Genomic DNA, 27,568 nt, shown 5'->3' with positions numbered 1-27,568 from the left:
CAATTAGTTTTTGCCCAAAATGCTTTTTTTGAGATATATTCGATTTATAATTGTAAATTGGTACACCGATATCGATATTTCCGATATATATCCCAAAATTTTTTTTGAGATATATATCTCGGTAAATTTTTTTGAGATATATCCCACCGAATATCTCGAAAATATCAATTATATCGGCAATATAAACTTTCATATCGGAAATTCCAATATATCTCAAAAAAAAAAGAGTTCAATATTCGGTGGATATATATCGGAAATATCGATATCGGTGTACCAATTTACCGAGATATATCGGCGAGATTTTGGGCCATGTGTAAGAGTATAATCTGCACAAGTTCCAGCCATCAGCAAAAATGCTTTTATTGTTAAGATTGAAAAAAACAGTTACATGAGGCAGGAAGGGATGACGGAATTCTGACCAAAATTGCTATAACCTTATAGTACAATTAACACATTTTAAAAAACAAATAAATTAGAAACAGAAATACCAAGTAACAAACCAACACTTTAGCTTCCTACTACGTTACACTTGATTTCTTTTTGTTTCTTGTGAACGATGCTTTCATCATTAGCAGTAGCTTTACACTTTCTTTTATGAGGTTTGGTCCCAGCAGCACCACTTTCTTTTTCATTAGCAGTCTTCTCTGCTGGGTTGAGTTGACTTGGACATGTGGGAGCATCTACGGCGATGTGTTCATCAATTACTGCATTCCTTTTCTCACCAAAAACTACAAGCTTACGCTTCACTCTGCCAGGTACTATCCCAGCAGCAACATCATCTTTATTCTCAGGTTTAGTTGGACGTGAATGACTCACATCATCCATTGTTTGCCTACGAACTGCCTCTTCTGAGTTTTGGTGCAGTGGCAATGAGGGGGTATCAACAGCAGCGTGTGCATCAGTTACTGCAAGCCCCACATTCTTTTCCTTCTTTACAACAGAATCTCTACGGATCTGTTCCCTTTTGCCAAGTATAGTATCACTTTCTTTCTTCTCGGATTCTTTTGCATCCACACATCTCTCACTGTCCATATGAACCATCTCATTTAAGTTTTTCGACTGAATAGGAAGTGATGCAGCAACTACAGCAGGCTCCACAGTTGCCTGATTTTTGTCACCAGCAGCTCTCTGATTCTGTTTCCTTTTGGAAGGTTTTGTGCCAGCAGCAACACTTTCTTTTTTTTCAGAATTCCCTGCATTCAAACATGTCTCGTTGTCCACTTTTCTCTCAAGAACTTTCACTTGCAGAGCTTCACAGGAGGGTGTATCTAAAGAATTGTGTCCAAGAACTACAGGATCCACATTTTCCTGCCTTTTCTGATCAGCTGCTGCGCATCTACGTTTCCTTTGGCCAGATTTGGTTCCAGCAGCATCACTTTCTTTCTTCTCAGGTTTTACCACATTCACACAACTTGAATCATCCATCCTTTTCTCAAGAATTGGTTCTTTTGAATTCGAGAGGGCATCTACAGAAAAAAGCCCATCAAGTACTGCAGGATCCACGTTTTCTTTCATTTTCTCCGTATAATACTCCAGTACAAGACGATGGGCCAACTTTGCCAAACACGAGCCTGAGATGGAATTTGGAACAGGCCTAAACAAATACACATAAGAATGTAAAATGAGTACAGCAATGCTTGAAAAACAAATCCAGGGGACAAGTGAAATTAGTCCAAGTTCCAACTTTTGCTTTTGGACCATCTTTAGCAACTGACGATTCAGAATTACTTTAATACTTTGAACATATTATTTCAGTGAAAAAATGAAACAATTCAAAGTTGTCCATCGAACTTGAATGTGTACTGTATTTTTGCTAGTGACAATATAATATATTTTGGTTGGCATTCTCCATATTAATTTGAACAGGCAGTTAATATGACTAAGTCAACTCTTAAAGTGCTAATAATCCATCAATTTGTTAAAAAAAAAGAAAATAGAGAATAAGTGAGACATAGAAGTAACAATAAAACTCTATATATATCATCGTTTTGTAATTAGGATAAATTTCTGAAATGATATTGCAGAAAAGCTGTACAGTATAATCATACTTGTAATATTACAGCACTAGTGTAGTTTAAAGATGAGTATTCTTCGGTGATCTTAATCAAAATCAACTTTTCAGATTAAAATTTATGACAATTTAAAAAGAAAAGGAAAATTTAGATAAGTACCAAGTGCTCCTATATTAACTGCCACAGATTCTTGGATGTCCAGGGAGATGGGGACAATTTTACGTGGTCTACATAAAGATAATTGTAGCAGACAGTACTATCTCAAAATATTGCGATAGTTGTAGCAGACAGTATGATGCACTTGCGTGCAATAAAAGATATGAACATGATGCCGAAGAATCACAAACTAGTTGTTGTCAGCCACTAAGGTAGTTGTCAGCCACAAAATTGAGAAGGGAGATGACAAGTTATCACTTGTAATCACCTTGCAAATAATTATCAAACAAAGAATACACACAACGAGAGAAAACCTTTCTCACACAGACACACTTTGCATTATTCAATCAACCGAGTATGGCCAAAGGCCTACTACAACCATAGTACAAAATTTCGTACCAGAGCAATTTTTCGGACAGCCCATTTTCCGATATTTTTTATAGATATCTTATGTCCAACATCGGTAAAATGAGGTGTGGAAAATTTGAATTCATGGTAAATACATAAATATTGCAATATACCAGTAAATATCACTGGTAAAGAGAGGTCGACAAATGTAGGGTAATAATGCTGAAATTTGTGATTTCACAAGGTTTTTTATGTAATTTTTCTAGGTCTCATTCCTGCTACACTTCTTATAGAAGAGATAAACCCACTTGATTTGCGTTTGTGGTGAGAGAAATAATAAATGAGCAATATGAAGTTGTGCCGCAAACACCAGAAAACCGAGTGAGAAATAAGGAGCAAGCAAGGATGACAAAACTCAAAACCAACTAGTCAACACTCACCAAATTGATCATTTCTCAAGTGGGAACCAAAAGGAAAGATTTTTTATTTTATTTTATTTTTTAGGTCGAAATCCAACAGAGTAATTAAATAAGATCACAACAGATTATGAGCAAATCTTGTTGGGGATATAAAGTGTGCAAGTGGAGGATATACGGTTGAAATAGGTGAGGTGATAAGTTTAGATTTGTTGGGAAGTGGTGGCATGGAAGTGAAAGTGGCAGTAGGTAGTAGGTAGGAAGTGGGTGTGGGGATGTGGAAGGGAGTAAGAAGTTGATGAGAACTTCGGTTTTGGGAAGGAGGTGGAGGAAGAAGATTTATTGTTGGGTTAGCAATTTGATAGTTTCTTTTTCCCATACTCCAAATGTAGCAATAACTCTGACTAACAAATTATATGCCGGAAATATCGCAATATATCAAGATTCTTTTTTCAGTAAGTTAGTTTCTCATATCAGATTATATATCATAGTATTTCAATACAGGTTGTATTTCGATACCGGTTGCTGGAAAACCGATAATCGTTAAATATCTCATAATATCGAGGCAGTTTGTACTATCAATATATAGACTAGAGGAATTATGATTTTGAAGCTCGCCTTTTAATTCAAATTTAAAAAACTAAAATACCTACTTTTCAGAATTAAAATTAAGCCTAAAAACACCAAATTAGCAACCAAAAAATATTTTAAAAATCCCTAACCAATATAAACTAAAACTAAACCCTGCTAGAATGCATCACAGTAGTTGAAAGGATGGAGTCACTGATCACAAACAAATTAACATGCAAAGGAGGCATTCTTCATTCTTCAAATAAACTGTCCCCTCTTCAGTTTAAGTTGATGGGTTCTTCAAACCCTTGAAGAACCCTTGGTTAACACGAGATGGGCAGAATGTTCCTTCTCAAAGTAAACCTAGTTTTGTTTTCGCTAAGACTCTTCAATACCTCAAACGAAAATTGAAGTTCACAAGAAATGGCATATTTTGGAAAGTCTTATTCACATGGAGGAGATTTCTTTGAGGTATTTCTCCATTAAGCCCAAGCTAAACTCTCGAATCCTCCTCAACCCCAAACCACATCTCTCTTGGACAAGCACAAGCTCTTCCAATTAACTAAGTCGTTGTGCATATGGATCTCCTCGGAATCGTCCCACAACAAATCCCTAACAGTCCTCTCTACCTTTTAACTAGGTTATAAGGCATCAGAAAAAGAAACAAAGTAAACTATAAGTTAATTAATTAAAATCACTCCCCTCTGGATAATAGTGACAACTTCCAGAGGTTCTCAATGGCAGGTTCCCACATGGCAACTGACGTGCACCAAGCAGAAGCTTGAGAGAACCCGACGGTAAGGAATCAGCACCACACCTAATAACACCCACCATCCTATCAGCATCAATCACATCAACCGCTTCATAACCTTAAGGCCAGGAGCTGCCTCAAAACACTAAAGTATTCCAAGAAGGAATGCAAACTGTGTATGGTCCCTGCTTAACAAAACCATGATAAAACTGCTTAAAGGCTACATAGAATTGTTTGGAGCTGCTACTGGTTTAAGAATAAATTCTCATAGAACTTCTCTCCTCACTGGATCTTATCTTCTCATGATGCTTCGGACTTGGCTGCCAAACTTGGTGTTGAGAATGCCAACCATTGGTTGAAAGAGTAATTTCCAGAATTGCAGATTGGATGGCAAGATTTTTTTTTGGAAGAGGTAAACGATCAATATATATATAAACCATATTAAAGATAATTACAATATAGGATGAGATATCCTACTAAGAACCGAAAAATAAAAGACAACAAGGAAAAGCAGAAATACAACAGTGATTAGACATCTCGGATGATAACCTCCCAAGAAAAAGCAAATGACCCGAATGGTATCTCCTTGAACTCCTTCCACCGCTTACACCAAAGGAAAAGCAATCATTTGATGTGAAGAATCAAATGTGCAACGTCAAGGCAGAATCTATCCTCGAAATGTCTCCGATTTCTTTCCAACCATATACCCCATAGTATCGCAAAGGGAATGATATTCCACAACTTTCTCTTAGTGCGGGTGGGGGACCACAAACTAGACCACATCATCAAAAGATCACAAACAGATCGTGGACACACCCAAGAGATTGAACCAGATTGAATAAAATAGTTCCAAATGGCACAAGAAAAAAGGCAAAGGATAAAAGTATGGGCAACGAATTCTCCTAAATCATAGCAAAAAGGGTAGAAATTAACAATAATCATTTTCTTTTTCCGAAGATTGTCAATGGTTAAAATTTTACCCAAAACCGAACACCAAGTGAAGAAAGAAACCCTAGATGGAATTTTAGCCCTCCAAATGAAACTCCAAGGATAAACAAGGTATGATAGGATATGAGGTTGGTTAGGTGAGGCAGCAAGGAGGGCTGAATACCAAGATCTAACAGTAAATATACCTTTAGCATCATGGGCCCAAACCTATTGATCATAGACCCTAATCTCGCCATCAAGGTAGCCAAATCATCAATCTCCCAGTCATTGAAGGTATGTCTGAGATCAATGTTCCATGAGGTAGTACCATCTATCATAACAATAAAATCCCTAACCGGCTGATTCTTCCTGTCTGGCATAGCATAGAAGTTCCCAAAATCCCTACTCAAGGCTCTATCCCCATTCCAAACATCCTCCCAAAATCTGAGTCTATCCCCTTTGTTGACTTTATAGGAGATATTCTTCCTATAGTTCTCCACTTCTTTCATAATCCCTTTCCACACTCTACACCCATAGGGGATCGTCACATCACGACTCTCCCACCCAAAAGGACTCAAACCATACCTAGAGACAATAATTCTCCTCCACAGTCTCTCACTCTCAATACCGAACCTCCACAACCACTTACTCAAAAGGGCACAATTCATAAAACGGATCTTCTTTATACCAATGCCACCTTGATCCTTAGAAGTACACACCCTATTCCAACTAACAAGATGATAGTGATGTGCCTCCTCGGAATCACCCTATAAAAAATCTCTCGAAATCTTATCCAACCACTTAGTAACACTCACTGGTGCTCGAAAGAGCGACAAGATGCCTTTCACATGCAAGGAAACTCCAATTAATTCACTCTGTTCTTATGACTTTCCATACCTATTGGTCCAGGACCTTTGTTCTTCCTCTCGTAGTACTTGAACAAGTTGAGATCATATGTGCTAGATTTCTATAGGGAGGTTCTCATATGAAGAAAGTGATACATTGGGCTAGTATCGGTACTCTATGTAAAGACAAATTAGGAGGAGGGCGGAATCTTGAATATGAAAGTCTGGAATGAAGATGCAATGTGTGGTCTTGTCTTCAAAATTGCCTCAAAGTGTGAGTGTTTGGAGTTAGTGGATTTGGATGTAACAAATAAAACAAAAATTCTTTTGGACCGTGCCTATTCCAGCTGATTGCACTCGGTCATGGAGAACTATCCTTGAGGCTAAAACAGTTGCAAAGGGAGAGGAGACTCTACTATGGCATGAGTTATGGTGTAAGTCAAGTCCGCTTATCCAGAATGCGGTTGATAATTGGGATCTGCCTCTTAATGCAAAGGTTAGCGAGCTGATTTCCCATGGTCAATGGAATGGTTTAGTTCTAAACCCTTAGAATGTGGAACTGAGAGCTGATATACTAAGTACAGAAATAAAGAACCACTTGCAGAAAGACAGTTATATGGACCCCTTGTCCCAGCGGGCTGTACACTTCTCACATTGTTTACCATGCTCTGAAAAGGTCCAACTCTCAGGTGAAATGGCATCATTTGGTTTGTGGAAAATTAGTTTTACCTAAGCATTCATTTACTTGCTGCTGACAACGCTTCCCTCATAGCCTCCCAACACAAGATAGACTGGTACAGAAAAGATCCTTAATCCTTAATCAAGCTGCCTTTGTCCTCATGATAGAGAAAACTCTACACACTTAAGTGTCCCTAATTTAGACAAGTCTTATCTGGTATCAAGCAGATCTTTGGCCTTCTCACAGATACAAGGAATGCCAATAGAGAGTGGTCTTCTAGTCTTAGACTATGCAGGGGTAAAAGCATTATTCAGGAAATTTATAAGGTCTACTTCTGTGCTACAGTGGAGCTATTTGGAGGGAAAGAAATGACAGAAGTTATCAGAATAGAACTAAACCTGCTGATAGGATGGTGAACAAGATCGTGAGAGATCTCAGAGCTTAGACTTGCAGGTTAAAATCAAAGAAATGCAGGATACAGCTGAGACAAGGAATATTTGATATCATTGGTATTGATATGGAATTCAGGATGAGGACATATAGGCTATGCTCATGGATTCCACCCATTGCTGGAAGTTTCAAGTTAAATTCCGATGGTGTTGTGAATGGGTAGGGAATGGCCATGGGAGAATCATCAGAGATGGTGATGGTAGAGTTGTTTCAACTTTTACTAGTACTGGGGGTAAGAAGTCTGTCTTGTTCCAAGAATTGAACGCTATTGAGATTGGGATACTAATTTGTCTAGCTATGGACTTGAGAAGGGTTGAGGTGAATTCAGATTCATTCAAAGATGTGCAGTCTATCAACAAGATTGAAAAGCCACCTTGGTAATGTGAGCGACCATAGTTCAGATGTCCAGGCAATTCCACTCCATTTCCTTTTCTCATGTGTTCATATGTTCAGAGAAGTAAATAAGACTGCAGATCACTTAGCCTCCCTTTCTTGTAGGCTAGACTCTTCTAATTTTATTTTCTTTGTTCGACCTTTAGATAGAATGCTTAAGGGATATATAGAGGATGATGCATCAGGAACACAATATGTAAGAATTTTTTTATTTAATGAAACAGGTGGGGGTCAGCCTAACCTAAGCTTATTCTTTAAAAGAAAAAACAAAACCACGATATCATATGCAGATTGCAAAATGAGAGACGAGCCCCTACCCTAAAACTCTGGATAATGCTGAGCTCCTTAGCTCTACTAATCATTACGCCGAAGACCTCCACCACCAAGAGAAATAGATTTAAAAAAAAAAAAAAAATCTCCCATAGTTCGTTAACCCCAACACCATTCAAGATCCCATATCGAAATTTCTTCTATGTAGAAAGAGGTTGAATGGAGTTAATCACCTTTCAGAATGTAGACGTCCAAGAACAACTGACTTTTCATGCCACAACACTGGTGCTGGAAAGATGTCCTCCTTTCGGACCGACTGCGAGAACAACACGTTAACATGCATAGACAAAATAGCTGTTATACATCAAAATGAAAAGAAAACATTTTTACATAGTACGTATTGACCTACTTCCATAGCACAAACATGCACACGATAAAGAGTACTTGCAGAAGGTAGTGTAGTATGACTTCAATCATGGTGAAGTGCATTTACATGGTATAATTGCAATCTATCCCCAGGGTCTATACTAGCTTTTATGGGAAGTAGGGCACCCCATACTTTGTTTAGGTCATGCCTCAGCCAAATCTTTGATAGGCTAATGTTTGTATCAGAACCCTTGAGACAGTCCCTCTTTTTTGGGGTGGTGGCTCTCTGCTGCTAATTAAATAAATGAACAAATAAAAGTCCATATACTAGAAGTCTTGTAACTTTTCTTAAAAGAGTAAATAATAGTTAAATATTACATAGAAGTCCAAATTATTACTAGATAGTTACATTCCTATTTCCAAAAGATAGTGTTACAGTTCTAAGAGGACATTTCCTGAGGGGATTTCTAGGCTGAAGGCCTAGTTCATCCCGAGGGAGATGTCCCACAATGCTAGTTTCGTTGTGTGTGGATGGCCCATTGGGGGTTCGGGTACCGAGCCCCCAACCCAAATATTTTAGGAAGTTTCTATTATTGTACACTCTTATTTTTCATATATATATTGAAGTGATACAAGGCTGAAACTAATAAGGCTGTAGCCTCTTTTTGTCTTTCCTCTCTAAACTTCCTCTCCATTAACAACAATACAATTTTACTGATAGTAATATGTTGTAAACTTCCTCTCCATTAACAACAATACAATTTTACTGATAGTAATATGTTGTAACCCATTGCCTATATGGGTTACTAACTTTGATTGGTACCACTTGTTGTTTTTCTTTTCTTGTAACTTTGGGGCTGTAGTTGCTAACATTAGTTCTTGCTAAGGTAGATTTACCTCATCGGAATGTAACAATTTCTTTAGGAATGCAACACATCTTTTAACTATATTAAAAACACAAAAAAAAAAAAACACACACACACACACACACAATTCATACATAATGATTATCTCGCATAGAGTATACATGTATCTCCCTTTCCTGATCTAACCAAGCAGCCATATATACCGGTATTCTTTTTGGGAACTCCACCTTGGAGAATCCCAATCAGTAATTCACCAAAGCAAAAACACTCAAGAAGAAGAATAGAAAAGAGAATTCTCTTTTTAAAAGATTAAGACTTATTAAGATGCTGACGGCAGAGATGTACACTGTTCACTCAACAAAAGACAATTAAAGCCAATTCAATGTTAACTTTATTTTAACCCGGTGGATTAAAACAATCTTCTGGACAGCAGGTAAGGGCAAATAAATATATGTCAAACATACCATCCTAGGCATGACAACGCCTTCTGGCGGCCTGGGGATGTGAGTGTGACTCGTAGGGTATTTATAAAAGACCGATCTGCCACAAAAACCAATATGCAGTTAGATGTGCATATTAATATCCGATGACTGAAACTATTCTTCAATAGATGTAACCATGAAGATAACTTACATGACTTTATTCATTGCTATCTTCTCCATGTCATTAATTGATGAACAGACTTCCAGTGGCCACACAGGTTTATCAGAAATGTACAAGAATCCATTCATTCCACCACTGCACATGTGAAAAACCAAAGAAAATCGTAACCACCTTTCAATTGTGCCAGAGAATGCAATGCAGACCTTTTCAACTAGATGCATATGTACTACGAAATTAAATGTGCTTAGGAGCTTAGAGGGTAGACTCCATTTACTTGATCTAGCCATACAGAACTACAATCAGTGCAAAATATTGTTAAATATAAAAAGCAAAATTAAAGTAAAAAAAAAACAAAGATTTCCCTGCTTATGTATTATGTCATCTCTAGTCAACCAAATCACTGGAAGTCCGGAACAGGTTGGTATACAGAGACCATTTCTAAAGAGAACCAAGACTCAGGCCAATGGTACGTACCACTTTGGGACGAAGAATGTTTCTACAGAATTCAAAGGTCAAAGAAATGCAATTTGCAACTTTGCCAGTAATTTGGTTCCCTCTGAATCTAGTTCCTGTTATCAGGAAATGTAATGCGTTCTAAAAATTCCTTCAGCCCTAGAAGACCTTGATGTTGAGGCTTTTATTAATAGAACCTCTGCAGAATATTCCTTTACTATAAATGCAAAGGTGCTATAACAACTTTTTCCTATTTCCCTTTTAAATAACATTCTGTGAATATGATACATAAACAATAACGAGACTACAGTTGACTTTCAATACATTTTGTTGTCAGTTGATTAATGCAAAGAGGTGTATGGTAGGGTTCTCCAAACAGCCCACCCCACCCCACACCCCCCCTTGTGTCTGCAGAAGGTTTTCTAAAAAAAACAGTCAATTACAATTTGTATAATACAGTTTACAAGATACAAACATCAAAGGAGATACGGTTAAGCCATCATTCTGCAGTGAATCTTGAAAATGGTGGTGGTGGTGGTGGTGTGTGTATGGGGGGGGAGGGGGGGGTCTTACCCCATTAGAATGAGGTATATCTCAATTGACTGGTCATTAAGTTATACATATTTTAGCACAATAAATGAGTCATTTGTTGATTAAAAATACCAACTAAGAAACAAATTGCTTATTTTCTGGATCTAATGACAACAACTAAAACCGGTATTTCATTTAAGTTTGCACATACGTGTACAGTTTTCTAGTACGTATTAAAGCCGTTTTTGGTAATAATGATAACTTGAAAAATAACCTGAAAAGGAACAAGGTGTGGGCTGCTATTTATTGAATTTTACGATCACAAACCTGAATTTCGGATCAATTCTCCGTTTGACTTTAGCCTTAGCCAACTTTGGGTGATCCTTATTTCGCTCGAAAAATATTATGATCTCTGCTGCTAATGGATGTGAAATATGGACAAACAGTAAATCCATACCAAAGCTGTTTCTACGCTTCTCTTCATCCTATATAGTGAGAAGAAAGATGGTCACTAACAAGTTAAGAAGAAACGAAGTAATAAAAAATTGAAAAAAAAAAAAAATTGAAATCGAGAATGACAAAGGAAGGATCATCAGAAGTAGGCACTACCGCCAACGTATGTTCAACTTTTGCAATCTCTAGAAGAAGACGAGATTCTTCAATAAACGGTAATTTGCAGATAGCCTGTCAATTTCAACACAACATAAGGTCATGAAGCAACATTTATTATCCTATTTGTAGTATGAAATTTTTAGAGAGAGGAAAGAATTCAATATTATTAATAACTTGAAAGTGTAATGCAGTTGAATCTTTCTATTTCATCACAGTTAGAAGTATAGAATGTTAGAAAACTTAGCCCAAATTGTGTTTGTTCTCTTAGTATCTCTCTGTATAAAGAAACTTAAAAACTACTTATCGCAGTTATCTTAAGATATTATGCCAATAATATTGCTAACAATGGTAATACCCACAATTAGGAGCCATGATTAGGTCTGACTAGGACTTTTCAAGCTTTAAGCGTACAATTCATAATACAAGGAAGAATCATCCAATATACTACACTGAGATCATGCTGGACGAGAGATTCAGCTCAAGCTTTATTAATTGAGTTCCTACTCGCTTGCCCAAATTGACTGCTCAATTTCACATGTGTATATTCTAGTACCGGTTTTTCTAGTTTTACTTATCAGCGCGTGAATATTCAAATTCAAAGCCAAAATACAGAGCATTACCTGCCATGCATGACGCTTTCCAAACATGTCAAGCTCAAAATCTACCAGAAATACACCAGAAATATACTACTGTAAGCTTCTGATAAAAGAAATCATCACTAACTACAGTAAGGAAGTCAAGGTTGTATCTGAAAAACCAAATGAACCTTACCAGTGGGATAAAAATCTAAAATTGGTGATGAAGAATCAGTCATCAATTCCCTGTAACACAAGGGAAGTGCATGTGCACTAGAAACACAACTCTAATCACATATTGTGTTGACAACCAAGTACCAATAGCAAAAAGGATAGTCTTAAATGCAAACCTTGCAGCAGGCAATACACCCATTAATTGATCAAATGGCTTGAACGGTGTCCCAGGTGTGAAATGAATTTCACAATGCTCAATATTAAGAAAATCAGAAGCAAATGGCGCATAATGATATGGATAAAACCTGGAGAAAATAGAAATATGTGAAATTGATGCTGCAAATATGTAGGGCTTTTTAGATAAAACCACCAAAGTTTGTACCATTTTAGAACAAAACCCCCATGATTTGGCAACTCACACTTAACTACACATTCCATTCTGCTCCTCTAGCCAAACATTGAAATTCTCACTTACGCCAATTTTACCCTTGTCTTCTTCATCCCAATTTCTAATTCCTTCTTATGTAAAAATACACCTCTTCTTTCTATCACCATCAGCCCACCTCCTTTTCCTAATTAGACCCAGTACCATACGTGGTTTTGTTCTAAAGTGGTACACCCATTAACAATACAATCATTCAACAATATATCTGAGAAAGTCTAAGAGAAATGAGAATTAGTTTCGTACAGATCAAAGCCAATCAAAGTTTCTCTTACCATTGCCAGGAGCATACCCCTTCGTAATAGTAGTGCATAACCCAGCACATTCCTTCAATATATTTTAAGACCTATCAGAAATAGAAAAACATGACATAAGAAACCCAAGAAGTTTGTATTTAACAGGGGAAAAGTGGGCCGAACAGATAAATCTGTTTAACAAGGATGATGTCAACAAACCTTAGTTACAGTATTCGCAAAAGCACTACTAATACAAGCATTAAAAAGCCAATATAACATAGGAACCTTAAGAAATGCAAACTGCAGGCACCCATTCACTCGGTCAGACACAGAAACAGGTGACAGTAAGAGCAAAATAACACTAATACAAGCTGAACTAAATTGAAAATTTGTACCCATGATAGCGGTCAAAATGGACGAGTTGCAGCAAGCAACAGTGAGGTATGAAAATTATGATGGATGTTGGAACTTTCAAAAAATAATTTTCACAAAAGTAATAGCACAAGTGTGTATACAATGTCGACTTTTCTACTCCCAAAAACACATCACTGAAAGTATGAGTAATGCTAGTAGGAATTTCTGGTGGAGAAGGTCGACAGACAATAAGACTATCCATCTTTGTTCTTGGGAGAAATTGATGAAAGTGAAAGTCCTGGGAGGATTAGGGTTTAGAAATCCATATTATTTTAATTTGGCCCTTATATAAGTAAATTATATTGGAGGAGACTCACTTAAAATTGGATCTGGAGTCAAAATTATGAAATCAAAAATATAAAAAGGAATTCACCTTAATTCCTCTTGTATTCTAACACTGAGATATCCCATGTATGCCATGGCTTATTACAAGTTTAAATATATATACAACAAGGTTTTATGCAGAGTAAAGGAGGTGGTCTACAAGTTAAGTTTTGGACTGATCCTTAGCTTATGGTGAATGGAAGTCCTACTACCATCTTGAATTCGTGTGATACTTGCCCATCTTCTGTAGACCTAATTATCACAGTCAGTGATTATTAATCCTAGTGGAAGCTGGAACCTAAGACCTTTAGATGGGATTTTACATCCCTGATTGTGCAATCCATCCTAACAACCCACTTTAGACCTTCCAATAATTCCGATAGGGTCTAGAAATCCAAAATTTAATGTAAAATCTGCTTATAATCTCATTTACAATATGGAAGAAAAAAGTGGGACAACGATCTCATGGAAACTCTAACTTTGATTACTTAAAAAATATGGAAATTACAGATTCCTTCTAGAGTTAAGTTATTATTATAAAATTTGGTGCAAGATCTTTTACCTACCATCTCTAAACTGTTCTCCAGACAGGTGTAAATTCTGTTTGACGCAAGATGAAACCATTAATTACTTATTTTTTAAATCTTCTCGGACCCAGACTATATGATTTTCCTCTGTTCTGGGTCTAAGACTCTCCTTCACACATATTAATGAAATAAATTGGTTCAATTTTTTGCACAGCATCTAACCTTTTTAAAGAAAATTTAGATCACTATGGTTTTGCTATTATGTATCATATTTGTGGCATCCCAATGAGTGCAGGATGTGGCAGGACAGTGCTTCATAAAGTTTGGCATAGTTGGAATGAATGGCAAGTAATGATTCAGGAACCACAAGTGAACCAATCCTTATCAGCTACTTAGATCGAGGAGTGGAGCAGTCCTCCCCCAGGATGGGTTAAAGCCAATATATCTTCTATATTTATCAAGCATACCAAAATTGCTATTTGTGCTGTGCTCATCAGCGATCATAATGGAACACAACTTCTGGCCACCACTCAATCGCTACAAGCACAATCTACTATAGAAGCTGAAATTCTTAGGAGTTGCACATGGTGTAAGATAGGAAGACAACATAATGTAGCAGGTCTCATCATAGGAGGAGAGAATGTGCCATATTCAAAACTCTTCAGCAGTCGAGTTCAAATGTGGACTGGAGGCTTAGACCGCTTGCGGACAATATCCGCATACAAGGACATTGTTTTCAGTCATGCATCTTTAGATATATTTCTAGATTTTGTAATACTCAGACCTATGAACTTGCTAAAAGAGCCAGGTTTAATTCAGGGTTGTAAGACAATTAATCAATTAAGGTTTAATGCATCAAAAAATAAAATAGCATAAAAATCATAACATCAGGACCTTAGCAAATGCAATCTCTCGGCACCATTTAAGCTTTCAGAAAGGTGTTAAATCCATTTAATTGGAAGAACTTCAGGTCACAATAAGAGTGCAAGTATACTGTATACTAATACAAGCTGAACTGAATTAAGCACAAGATAGAGGTCAAAATGGAAGAGTTGCAACATGCAACTTAGATCATGCTGGGGAAGTTTATGCATGAGACTGTCAAAATCAAGAGAGAAAAGTGCTTACCGCATGTTTTCGGATTTTGTCACGCTCATCTTCAGTCTTGACTTCAAACTTCTCAGTGTAGAACCTCTCTTTCCACCCTTCTTCTCCCAGTCTGATCTGTTAGATTCATAATTGAGTCCAGTGTAGAATACTAAACAGCAACATAAAAAAACAAAGTGGAGAAGAAAAGATAAGAGAACGAACATTGTCGGTTATTGTGCTTGCACCATTAGGTGTTGCATTATGGCCAGAGCCCTGGGATTTGTCACTGCCAAGCTGTAAGTTCATCGGGGTTAATCAGTACAGAAATTTAAGCAGGGTGATCTTGTAACTTTTAAATGAATCATGTTTCTCCAATTGTCACTTCAGACATAATAAACTCTTACTTACACTTGGTGAGGGTAGTTCAGTTGATTCTGAACTGAGGTTAATAGAGGACCAGAAATTCTCTGAGTTGTTTTGCTTAGCATGAGACAACTTTCGAGATTCCTCACTAGTCCGGCGCTGCGCATTTGAGCCACCCTGAAAGCGCATATCCACCTAAACAGCAAATGATTGACAAAGGCCTCAGTAGCCAAAACAACTGGCACAGGAGTAATAGATAGTGTGGACAAGTGGATGTCAAGATACAATTAAGACACTCCTTTAAGTTATATCATTGTCTCAGCGTTTTCCGGAAGTAGATATCAAAACCTTACCCTTTTGTTCTCCAGAAATTTTTAATAATCGGATAATTCAATAATTACTAGAGAAGTTGGATTGAAGCTAAAAGAAGATTGCAAAACAAAATAGGAGCAAACCTTGAATATCATCAATAGGTCAAACCTTAGGATCAGTGTCTTTTCTGTACTACATTTTTTTTTCCCCTGTGCTACAGTACTAGAGTCAGTTGATCATTTACTCTTGTATAGTTGTATTGTCCCTTTTCTTGGCAAGTTTGGTCGTATTTTATGAGAATTCTAGTTTAGTTGGGTCGGTCCTTGTTGGGTGGTGGATCTCTTTACTTAGTGCTATACGGGGTATTTTTCTAACAGACCGCAACATACTTTGGAACATGGTGTCATTTGCGATCATGTGGGGGTTATGGTTGGAGCATAACAGACAACAATTTGAGGGCAAAGCAATGGATTTCCATTAGGCCATTACAACAATAAATGCCCTTCTATGCTTTTGGAGCAAACTAGTAAGGTATTTGTGGATCTGAGAAGTATTTCCTTCGAGCATTTTATGGCGAGATGGGGTAAACTTTTTTTTTATGCCCTTCTATGCTTTTTTTTGAGATGGGGTAAACTTTGTATAGAGACTCTTGATAATTATGTACAGTAATTCTTGAGGATGTCCTTTTTCTTTTTCTTTCTTGGTGTACTTGTAGGTTTTCTCGAACTGCTTAATTCTAACAAAAAATTTCACTTTACCGATAAAAATAAATCTAGTGTCTTACTATGTTGTCAACAACAGAAGGCTTGGAGGTAGACCAGTTTCAACCCGCCCTGAGCGGCACCTTGACCAATCAACATACATAAAAACTATGTTTTTACAGTAGCATATACATGTCTAGATCTCAAAAATTATTCTTCTTGCAGTTGAATACTTTAATATATTCTTATAGTAATAAATCATATTTCATAAACATTTAAACACTAAAAATGTAAGAGTCACACAAATTACATAGTAATAAATCACATTTAGAATAGAATAGAAGGTTGAGAGTTTTTATTAAACTGTGGGTTTTTCTTTTTGGCTCAACGGTTTTGGGCTTTTTTTGTAAATTTTCTGTTGGGCTTTTATTTTTGGAAGTTGCTTATAGTTTCAATTGCCCTTCCTGCCTAATAAACCGCCTCGTCTTGCCAAAGGCGCCTTGGAGGCACCACTGGTGCTGGGCAGATCATGGGCGGACTTTGAAGCAGGCGAGGCATTAGTGTGAAAAACCTGCCCAAGTGGCACCTTTGACCAGTGTTCTAAAAAACGGCCTAGGCAGTGCCTAGCCAAACTGATTAGGCATATAATCGTTGAATTAATCGATGGACCGATTAGACGGGCCTAGGGAGACTGATTAATCGGCCTGGGCGGGGATGGACGGATTAGATGGGCCCAATTTGTTTTTTGGGCTTTTTTTGTAAATTTAAAAAGTTTGCCCAAAATAAAAGTGGGACTTAAGTCTTAAGCATTTAAGTTAATTACAAGCCCAACATAAAAAGGCCCAATAGGGCATACAGAAAAATAGATCATGGTTGGAAATTCTTGTGCCTTTTTGTGTGAATCATGAGACATGTGTTGGTCACATTTCACTAACATGCATTTTAAGAAGTCTATAAAGTTTCATTTCATAGATACACATTTATATATATATATATATATATATAGGCGCACATTATAGCCACATTGTAAATGAATCCAAACAAAATCATGGACTTAAAAGTTGAATTAAGGACTGATTTTTTGTAGATATGATCTCCCCGCCATGGAAAACGTGCTCACAAAAATTCAGCTCATTCAAAGAAGTCTAACATTAGAACATGTTCACAAAACTTTTAGACCGTTAGATGAAATGTTCAAAAATGAACACTAATTTTTACATGGTTAGACATATCCAAATATTATGATTTTTTGTAAGAATGACCTTCATGGTGGAGAGATCATTTCCACAAAAAACTAGGCCTTAGTTCATTTGTATGTCGAAAATGTGGCTATAATGTACGCATAATGAATGTGCCTCTATCCCTCAGCCGGGATCTTAAAATGACCTTAAATAAGGACCAAATCTAAAACAACCCACAACTTCACCTACAAAATGATTTAAAACCTAATCTTTTGTGTATATGATCTACTAACCATAAAGAACATCTCTACAAAAATTCAACTCGTTTGATATCTTCTAACTTAGATAAAAATTGTTGTCCACTTTTGAAAAAATATCTAACGGTCCAAAAATGTCTAGTTTTTGCAATCATCTTTTGCCAATGTTAAAAATTGTCAAACGAATTGAATTTTTGTAGAGATATTTTTTATAGTTAGTAGATCATATGCACAAAAGATTAGGTTTTAAATTATTTTGTAGGTGAAGTTGTGGTTGTTTTAAATTTGGTCCTTATTTAAAATCCTTTTAGGAGCCGGGCAGTATATACATAAACCAATAAATAAAACCGCATAGCACCTATCCTGTCTAGGCGCCACCTAGAAGGCTTAAGCGCTCCCCCACCATCTGACTACCGCCTAGCATTTTTTAGAACATTGCCTTTGACAGCATAGGTGTCCTATAACTGTGAAAAAAGGAATTCTTCACATGGCAGAGCAAGTACTTGAGTCGAAAGTCAAACCTGGCGACGTTTTCTAAAGATAGCATTTTCATGGTACGACACTGCTTGTACAAAGTGCTCAACACGTTTCAAATTGACCTGCAGAAAAGGAAAAAGTGTTACAAATACTGCCAAGAAGCTAGAACCATAAAACCACTATGAAGGTTCTCATATAGTCATATATGCAAATTAGTAAAAGGCATAGGCACATGCATAAGTAACGAAAAAAGAACTCAACAATATAAACTCTGGAAACGGTGACCTACCATGTATCAATATATACACAGTTAAAGGCTCACGTGCTAACTAGGTGCTAAGGTGAGTCTAGGGGCAAAGGTGAGACAAGGACACCTTAGGTGTGAGTGCATTAGTGTGTGCCTAGAGATTATTCCCCATGGAAACACTCTTCAATGAAAATTTAGCTTTAGCTTGGTCGTGACCAAGAAACCACCGGCTTTGCTTAATGGGCCAAGAACGCCTGGCTTAACATTTTGTCCAGGTGTAAGGGTTTAAGAGTTTTTTTTTCTTTCTTTTCTTTTCTTGGAGTGGTAAAAAATATTCATTCATTCTGAGACAACATAAAAAATTACAAAAGGTTAATCCCCACTTACAAAGATACTACGAGATTATGCACACCCATAACAAAAAGAAGTACCCTTCAAATTCACATTACAATGTTATCCCGATTACACACAAAGTATTGAAATCTTAAAGACTTCAAATCTGCCACACCTCTATAGACCAATTGTCAAGTACTTGATCTCCAACAAAACTTTTAATGCTTCCTTGGTCTTTTGCTCAATTATTCTCTGATTTCTATCATCTCTAGGTCGGAGCTCCTTAATCCACTATGACTTTGGCGATTGAGCATGTTTTATATTGTCCCCACCAAGCCACCATCAATAGTAGTCGGTGGTGTCCAGGGCTTCTTAAACAAAGCAAAAAGCACCGCCCACATCCTCTTAGGAAAAGAGCACCGGATGAAGATATGATCCACATCCTCTCTAATCCCTCCACAAAAAGAGCATTTATTATCAATGTCCATTCCCTTAGCAATTAGTTTTCCTACAGTTTGAACCCTCTCTAGAAACGCCATCCAAGGGAATAATGACACCTTTAAAAGATTATAAGGCATACAAATCCTCCTAAATAGAAATCTATATATGTGGTTTTCGCCAAGGATTATCAGTTCGGTTTCGGATTTTCCAGAATCCGACCCAAACCGATCCATTGACAACCCTACTCTCTCCTACCTTGGCAAGGGTTTGAAAGTTAATAAGACTTGAAGAAAGAAGACCTTTTGACTTGAACAGCTATAACCTGTATTTGTAGTTCTGATCTCCTCTTTGATACAAAGTTAAAGTGGGAGTTTCCATCTCCAAGCAACATGAACTCAGACCATAAGTTTGTCTTTCTGCAAAGTGTTTAGATCAACAATCTAAGGGTGTCGAAACAGCCCTCAGTCCGGCCAGGTGGATTAGAAAAATGTTACGAGTTATGGCCGCCCCATGACAAAGTTAAGGGGAGGGTAAGGACCTGGACTTTATGGTTAATGCAAATCGGGCTGCTTTTCTTAAAAATTCTAAAACATCATCAAAAAGATCCCTGCTGATCTTCATACTTGCGGGTTGTGGCTGAATGCTCTCACCAGAATTGTCAGGGAGCTCAAGACAGAGGAATTACTCAAGTTTCAATCTGTCTACTTCCACTCCCAAAATTCCTATTCTCCAATATGCTGATGATACGTACATCTCCATTGATTCTAATGTAGACCAGGTTAGGGCGATTGTTATGTAGTTCAAAGCGTTTCAAAGCTACATGTGAATTTTACCAAAAGTATGATATTCTCGCGAAGAGGACCTAAGCCTTCATGATGCAGCGAATGTTCTGAGGTGTAAGATTGGTTCTTTGTCATCCTCTTACCGGACTCCTAGCAGCAACATATAAGTCCAAAGCAGACCTTATCTAGTATCCCGTATATACTGTCTCTTGTGTTTACTATTCCGATGAGCATCGCAAATAACATTGAAAGGGTTATGAGAAATCTCTTACAGGACACTTCTAATGCTGCACATCGTTATCATCTTATCTCATGGTAAATGGTTGTATGCAAATTGAGTTTGGGGGACTTAATATTACAAGGGCAAAATTTGAGTTCGAAGGACTTGTTATTAGGAAAGCAAAAGAAGTATATATTTCCTTGTTATGCAAATGAATATGGCAGTTTGGATGGTACGCTATCGATCCTCGACTTTGTCAAGTTAACTTTCAGTCGAGAAATCAACTCAAATTAAGTAAGAAGGATCTTTTAAACAGCATTCTCCACAGCTTTCACTGGGAGGAAAAAGTTATATATCTGCAACCAGTAAGAATGATATTAATATCGCCCCTGCCCTATTAGATGCTTTCAATCCATCAATGATTCCCTCCTCCAGCAAAGAAACCAATGTTTTACTAAGCACCTCAGTTAAAAAGATAACTAAGGTAAACAGAACCATGTGGCAGCATGTACATACCCTAACCCATCAACTCCACAGTATCATGAAGCCTCTGTTCTCTCGTATTACCAGAGAGTAGAATCTATAACAAGGTAAAGAACTACTTTTGAACAAAATTATTCAACTTTCATTACACCTAAAGGTGCTGGTGAACAGTAATGTTGTCATTAAAACTTCAACTGTCCCACAGTCCTACCATCCTACAAAGTGATTGTGTCTCCACACACGTGTAGTCAATATCTTTGCTAACTGATTTGAGTTCAAATGGGTTCCTAAATGTTCCATATGTGGATTTTAACTGAAGGGTGTCAAAACCCGTTGAGATAAATTAAAGGATCTTCTACTAATACCTTTTTTGGTATTGCAGCCTATGTGAAGATGTCCAGTGGCTTACTGGTTAAGACTTCGGAGGTTGGCCCCAAGGTCTTAGGTTCGATTCCCACCTTCACCGTGGAAAGAGGATTTGAGGGAAATAGGAAATAAAAGTGCAACTATCAGAAAAAGGTTAATAGGAAAAGATAATTAATAGAAAAGAATAGACAATTACTTGAAAAAATGTCTGAATTTAATAAATGTATTATTGCGTCAGTAGAAGCAAACAATTACACGCACCTTGTAAGAATCAGTCAAGTAACCGCCCATTAGGACAAATTCCTTCTTGTATACATTCATGAGTAGATCAATTGCCCCCTATTACAATCAAATAAATAAAATCACAAGTTAATGAGATGAGCGGAGGGTAGACATGCACACAAAAACTTAATATGCATCAAAACTAAATATAGTGGAAGTTTCACTATGATAGGAAATGACATAACAAGAAAATTTTAATCGTCTATCCCTTATGATAGAAAATGATGTAAGAAGAAAATTCCAATCCCCATATGATAAAGAATGATATAAGAACAAAAGTTCAGTATTCTATGCAACAAATTCATAAAAATATAAATATCACGTGAACGAACCTCAGAGATCTCCAACGATGGTACATGGGGTAGAAAATCATTTCCAACAAACAAGCAGATGAAGACAAAATCATCAATCAAGCGCTCCACAGCTAGCTTGACTGTCGAATTCGGTACTTGCATGTCATGAGTTAAATAGTCTCTGAGGACCCAAACATTAAGAAACTGTAATAACAAAAGATAAGAAGACAAAATAAGAGCACATCAATAGTCAAGTATATACAAAAAAAATAGAAAACCCTTGGCACTAGGAACATTTTCCATTCTAATGTAATAGCAGTCAACTAAAAGGGGCACATCAATCCTTCATTCAGAAATAAAAATAAGATACTACCACGTGGATATGATAGAATGCAGATCACCTAGCTGCTCTTCATAGCATGAAGAAGGCACTTCTTTTTATGATGAGGACGATGACACTAAAACGACAACGATGATGACGGCTCAACTATTGTTCTTAAGCCAAGGTCAAGCATGCACCCTAAGGCAAGGTGATCTTATAATAGCTCCTCTAAATGCTTCAGCGAAGTGCCTATCTAAGTGATGGACCTTGATTCGTGCACAAGGCTCACTTGGAAAACACCTTCTGCTAGAATTCACTTTAGGCTTGACAATTTGTAAACCATTTCAAGAAAACTGGAAGGCAGACACCAGGTATAAGTTATCTCAAAAGGCCCACTTAGAGATGGTTTACTTACGTTCCTTCGAACCAAATAAGAAAGCTATGTTTGCTCTTGGCTTGACTTTATTTTTCCCCTGTGTCTTTCTTTTAATGATTGTTTATTTTTCTTTTTCTTTTTCATGTTTGCTGTTGTCAAAATACGACCCATTCTTACCAATGAAACTGTCCACACATACAAAAATTCAGTATCTACGTAAGCCCAATAGTCCAATACAATACTTGTTAACTTATCCTACATCAGTATGGTGTCTATGTACCAATGGTGTTGTAGTCACAATAGTCATCATCTTCATCATCATAATATCGAGGACAATCAGAATGGTACTTGTTTCATTTATTTCATAGCACTGGTGGAATACATGACGTGCTAATGGAAGTGGCTACCAGTCTGGTCTGTGGATGGATTGAAGACAAAATCAAAACGGCAATGAAAAGATATCAAGCAACGGTTGGTGCGAGGTGTATACTTTGACATAAAATAAATACAACTAATAAATTGATTAATAAGTTAATAAATATAAAATTTCCTAGAAAAGAAACTTTGGTCCAAACCTAATTAAATTAATAAAGTCCCCACAATTACTGTCACGGGGCATTCTGTAACTCCTTAAGTTCTAAGTAAGGGTAAATAATGGGACTAAAATTGGACAAGAAGAAACTAGAATATACTGATTTGAGGATACGCAGTTCATATTTAACAGAACTTTCATAAAATATAAACATCCCTTGTCCTACGTCACCAGGCCTTGGACAAAACCCAACTGATGTGGGACTCTTGAGTCTTGACAACCTTCACTCCGTTGAGCTAGGTGCCTTGCCAACATATATCAGCCCCCCACATTCTAGACAATCTATTCAGCTTAGTGACAACACACTCAAGAGTCTTACATGCCGATATTTTCCTACTTAACAACCTTCCATAAATGTGAGGGGATCGCTGAAGAAGTCCTCAGTGATTAGATAAGTTTGACAGTCACTCATGATCCCAGGTCATGGAAACACCAAACCGGTAAGCGATTAAACTCCTAACCAAACCCTCACCTCTAGGAAAGGCACATATCCAGCATATCCTTGTGGTATCACAACTGTTTTCTGATATCTCAAATAATTGCTTTTGAACTTCTTTATTCAGTTTTAGCTTTAGCGCATAACCAGTTGCAAGTTGCCCATTTGCATCATCTCATGCTTAACTAAGTTCTTGAGTCTTTGTAACTATGTTGTTAGTTTAGTTTAGCGTGATTCATTAGATTCGGAGTTTGGTCACAGTCAGTATCACAGATATGGAGTTTGGTCCAATTCCCAGTCACAAGAACCACATGAGGCCAAAGTAACAGATCTTCATAATGGTATTTAGATATTAAAGGTTTTCTTCAATTTGGGAACAGAGACTAATGGATCTTAGGAGGACCCAACATACACTTAACTTGAACACTTCATTACAAGTATGAAAATTTTAATGTAACTAATATCAAAAAATTGAAATTTATTAAATTTTGTATTTAACATGGCAATTGAAAAAATATAAGCATCCCTTGTCCTGCACCCAATTGATGTGAGGAACTCTAGACACAACCTTCACCACTTTGGTCTAGGTGCCTTGCTAATATATCTCATCCTCCCACAGTCCAGACGATCTATACCACTCTGTGACAACCCACTCTTATGAGTCTTACTCACTGATATTTTCCTACAGACCGGTGTACGCACTCAACACTGGAAGTGAGAGTTGGAAGATGCAATGACTGGAGTACAAATTTATTAGTCAATCTCACCTTGCAATATGCTCTAATGCTCTATAGAGACATTGTTTTTGTCCATGGATTGTGCCGAGTTATTTTAAATTCACACATGATTGAGCCCATTTCCCCTAGATTAAAAGATACTTAAACTAGGGGTAGAAAGAAAAACCTGAAACTGCTGCCGCGAGATGTAATCATTTGCTTCCTCACCACTTACTTCCCTTAACTTCGTCTCTTTGTATCTCTCTCGCCGACCTATGCGTAAAGAACTCTTCTTTATTTGTGGGTCTTTCACACTTTGCTGGGCCTTGCGAATGTCCTGTATATCATACCAAAATAAAGCTCAGCTAGTACAGATTGTTTTGTTGCAGTTAACCAAGTTCAACTAGAGAACAAAACAGAAACATATGAACAGATACTCATCAAAATCCTTATTCACAAACCTCTCTAAGAATCGAAAAATGTATTTCATGGGTAGCCAATGCAAGCATAATTAGATCTGCATCCTTTTAAAAAAATCAAGGTTAATAATCAACTAGAACAAATAGCATATACAGTATACCTAGATAGAGAAAATAAAACGAGAAAATACTTACCAACCCATACATACAGTGCCGTGTATTTGGATCAAAACCACGACGATTTCTTTGCAAGCGAATGTATGACATAATTTTGTGCTCTCCCTCACCCACCACGTTGGCATCAGATAAAATTACCTTGAAAATCCAAAATACTCCCAATCAAATCCACCAAAACATACAACCATATTTGAATTACAAAGGACTTAAGCAATGTATTACAAGTTTTACCTTAATCCCCCGCCACCCTGGATCAGTATTCATTCTCAGATGTATATAATACTGAAGAGCTGACGACAACGAAGCCATGAACTCAGTTCCAGGTGTAATTACATTTGAATCGAGACTGTCACTACGCAAAGCAGACAATCTTTGTCCTTCTGATTCAAAAACTTCTCTCAACCTCTCCTCTCCAACAGCCTAACATGAATTAACAAACAAAATGAATCCAAAAAAAACCACATTGCAAATAGTAGTAACAGACTAATATATTAATAACCAAGCTTACCGCATCGGCCGCCTCTTTAGCAGACTTAAACCTCCTTGTCCGCTGTTGATTCATTTTCGCTCGCGGTGCAACCCCGTCTTTTAATAACACCAACAACAAATTAATAACTTAAACTTTTAGCTACAAACTAATAATTATGAAAAAATGACTCACCAATTGCCAAGAAAAGTAACTTCCTCGGTCGAACAATGGAGAAAATCCTATCAATATACTTAAAAACAGCCTTGAACACTTGTTCATAAGTTTTCGGAGCTGCCTATAATCAAACAAACAATAAAAACTCAAATTTCGAATAAAAAAACGATCTTTATTACAAAATGAAAGGAATTGTCATTACCTGGCCTTCGGGATGGAAACAAGGATGAATAATTCCATTCATATCTAAGTAAAGATTGTCAAATTCAATACCATTGGGATTGGGTAAACTTGAATCAATAATACCCCCGTCATTTTCTTCTTCTTCAATTGCATTAACAACAGAAAGCGGGTATTTTTCTACTAAATATCGGTAAAATGCTGGAATCCCCATTGAGAATTTGACAAGTTTGGAGAGTTTTTAAAGTTTTTAGTACTGAGAAAATTGTTTCTCTGTTGGGGTTAAAAGTAACCTGAATACTGTATATCTATCAATCTATATATTCTATATAATAAGCTAGGGTTTTCTTGGCACTAAAAGACAAAATTATATATAGAGGACGATCAAGATCGAATCTAGAACCATCAAACGGCTACTGTGCTCTTGTTTTCCCCGAGATACGTGTTGGCAGCTATTAACTAAATGTGTCGCTCTAACATCATTTTGTGTTTTGTTTTGATTGCTATGGGAGTGAATCGAACTGGGGAACCAATTCCCAAATGCTAGCAGTCAAACCATTTGTTAGATATTCCAAAGGTCATTAGGAATAAGGAAGTGGTCAAATCTGCTTTGGAGGTTTGTATCTGTTTGCCTAACCATTCTCAATGTTCTACTGTGTTATGTGTCCTTTTTTAAAAGCAATTTGTTTTTTTATTTTCATGTTTTATTATGACAGCGAGAGCTGCTCGATATGTCTAAGAATTACGATCTCCTGGTGGAAAGAAGAATTAAGGCACAGGAGACTATTGGTATAACTATGACTGGTTCTTATATTTTACTATATTTTGGTCTACTATTTTGACATCTAAGTTGTTTCGTTTTAGGTGATGAAGAAGACGGCTGAGGAGATCCTCGCTCTTGCTCACGTCCGAGTGAAAAAGTGCATACCATGAAAGTTTGTCAAAGTAGAAGCTGTGAGGAAGAAACAACCTACCCCTGTTAAAGAGAAACAAGTTGTTATTGTTATAAAAAAAGCACCACGACCTCCCTAACTTCCGAAGATGAAAGAATGTACTACAGAAGGCCAACACAATCATCGGCCCGCCTTGGAGTAAGTGCGGCGCTCCCCTCAACTTCTGGGAGGAAGAAAAAAGTTGTGTCTGAACAACTCTAGGCTTTGTCAAACTATACCGTGTCCGACACCTTGCCTCTTTCAAAGTACCCCAAATCCCAGGCTGGAGAAACTGGAGTTATTACCCAGCATGTTAGGGGGAATGAACAGTACCCTATTGAATATGCAGAAGGGCCGCTTAACCTGGCAAAACTGATCAACAATCAACAATTAGAGGAGGAGCCTGCTGCAAATAAGATAATGTCATTATCAACATGTGTGGTGAATCAAGTGCGAGTGGGTGCAATGAAAACAAGAGATCATTTTTTAGGTTTATTTGCACCTACCTCAGTGGCTGAGTATCCCCACTTTGTGGATTTGATATAAATCAGGATTTGTATAACATTTCAAATGAGTCTGAAGCGGTTCCTAGCACCGACAACCAAGTACCTACTAAACTTGTATGTATGTCTTCATTTGTTACGACAACAGTTATTACAAATTCGTAACTCTAACTCCCTCTCCCTCTCGTGTTGTATTGTGCAGGTAGTTCAAGAGACTCACAACCCCAGTGTTATTGAGCTCCACCTGTTTGTTGTGGGAGATCGCATGATATATTAACCATATCCCCTAAACAAATGGATGGGTTGTTTGACAAGTATCTAAGCGTCAAATGCGGTTAATGCGGGAGTCGGTCGATGTTATTTGATAAGAGCCAAAAACTGTAGTTTTAACCCCTTTAACAATATCGTTTTTGACCAATTATGTGATTAATAAGTAAGAGTTAGTATTGTTATCGTGTTCTTATGTATTTCAGGCATTGGAGTCAAATATATACATAAATTCGCC

General features: G+C 37.1%; 1 protein-coding gene across 1 annotated transcript; it reads right to left on the bottom strand.

Moving 5' to 3' along the window:
- Nucleotides 1–344: 344 nt before the first annotated feature.
- On the bottom strand, nt 345–25,969 carry LOC147524946 (5'-3' exoribonuclease 4-like). The gene is made up of 23 exons (XM_086604725.1): nt 25,651–25,969; nt 25,467–25,569; nt 25,314–25,390; nt 25,037–25,225; nt 24,824–24,943; nt 24,671–24,733; nt 24,397–24,546; nt 21,807–21,971; nt 21,454–21,531; nt 18,365–18,442; nt 15,438–15,587; nt 15,252–15,323; nt 15,069–15,164; nt 12,715–12,785; nt 12,174–12,302; nt 12,020–12,096; nt 11,869–11,909; nt 11,246–11,320; nt 10,964–11,121; nt 9,683–9,787; nt 9,514–9,589; nt 8,051–8,133; nt 345–1,594 (listed from the first exon to the last, which is right to left on the bottom strand). The coding sequence occupies exons 1-23, from the start codon at nt 25,840–25,842 to the stop codon at nt 508–510; spliced, it is 3,435 nt and encodes a 1,144-aa protein (XP_086460851.1). The 5' UTR covers nt 25,843–25,969; the 3' UTR covers nt 345–507.
- Nucleotides 25,970–27,568: the final 1,599 nt, after the last annotated feature.

The sequence above is a fragment of the Coptis chinensis genome, chromosome 1 (assembly GCF_015680905.1).
Source record: "Coptis chinensis isolate HL-2020 chromosome 1, ASM1568090v1, whole genome shotgun sequence".
NCBI classification, from domain to species: Eukaryota; Viridiplantae; Streptophyta; class Magnoliopsida; order Ranunculales; family Ranunculaceae; genus Coptis; species Coptis chinensis.
The sequence above is the reverse complement of the archived record's forward strand: the minus strand, read 5'-3'. Positions and strand labels throughout refer to the sequence as shown.

Excerpts from the sequence above, each read along its gene's own strand:
- LOC147524946 (XM_086604725.1), bottom strand. The coding sequence starts at position 25,842 with ATGGGGATTCCAGCATTTTACCGATATTTAGTAGAAAAATACCCGCTT. Across the intron at positions 18,443-21,453 it reads ACTTGACTGATTCTTACAAG|GTCAATTTGAAACGTGTTGA; the intron begins GTGCGTGTAATT and ends CCTTTTCTGCAG. Across the intron at positions 11,910-12,019 it reads TTTAGATTTTTATCCCACTG|ATTTTGAGCTTGACATGTTT; the intron begins GTAAGGTTCATT and ends TATTTCTGGTAG.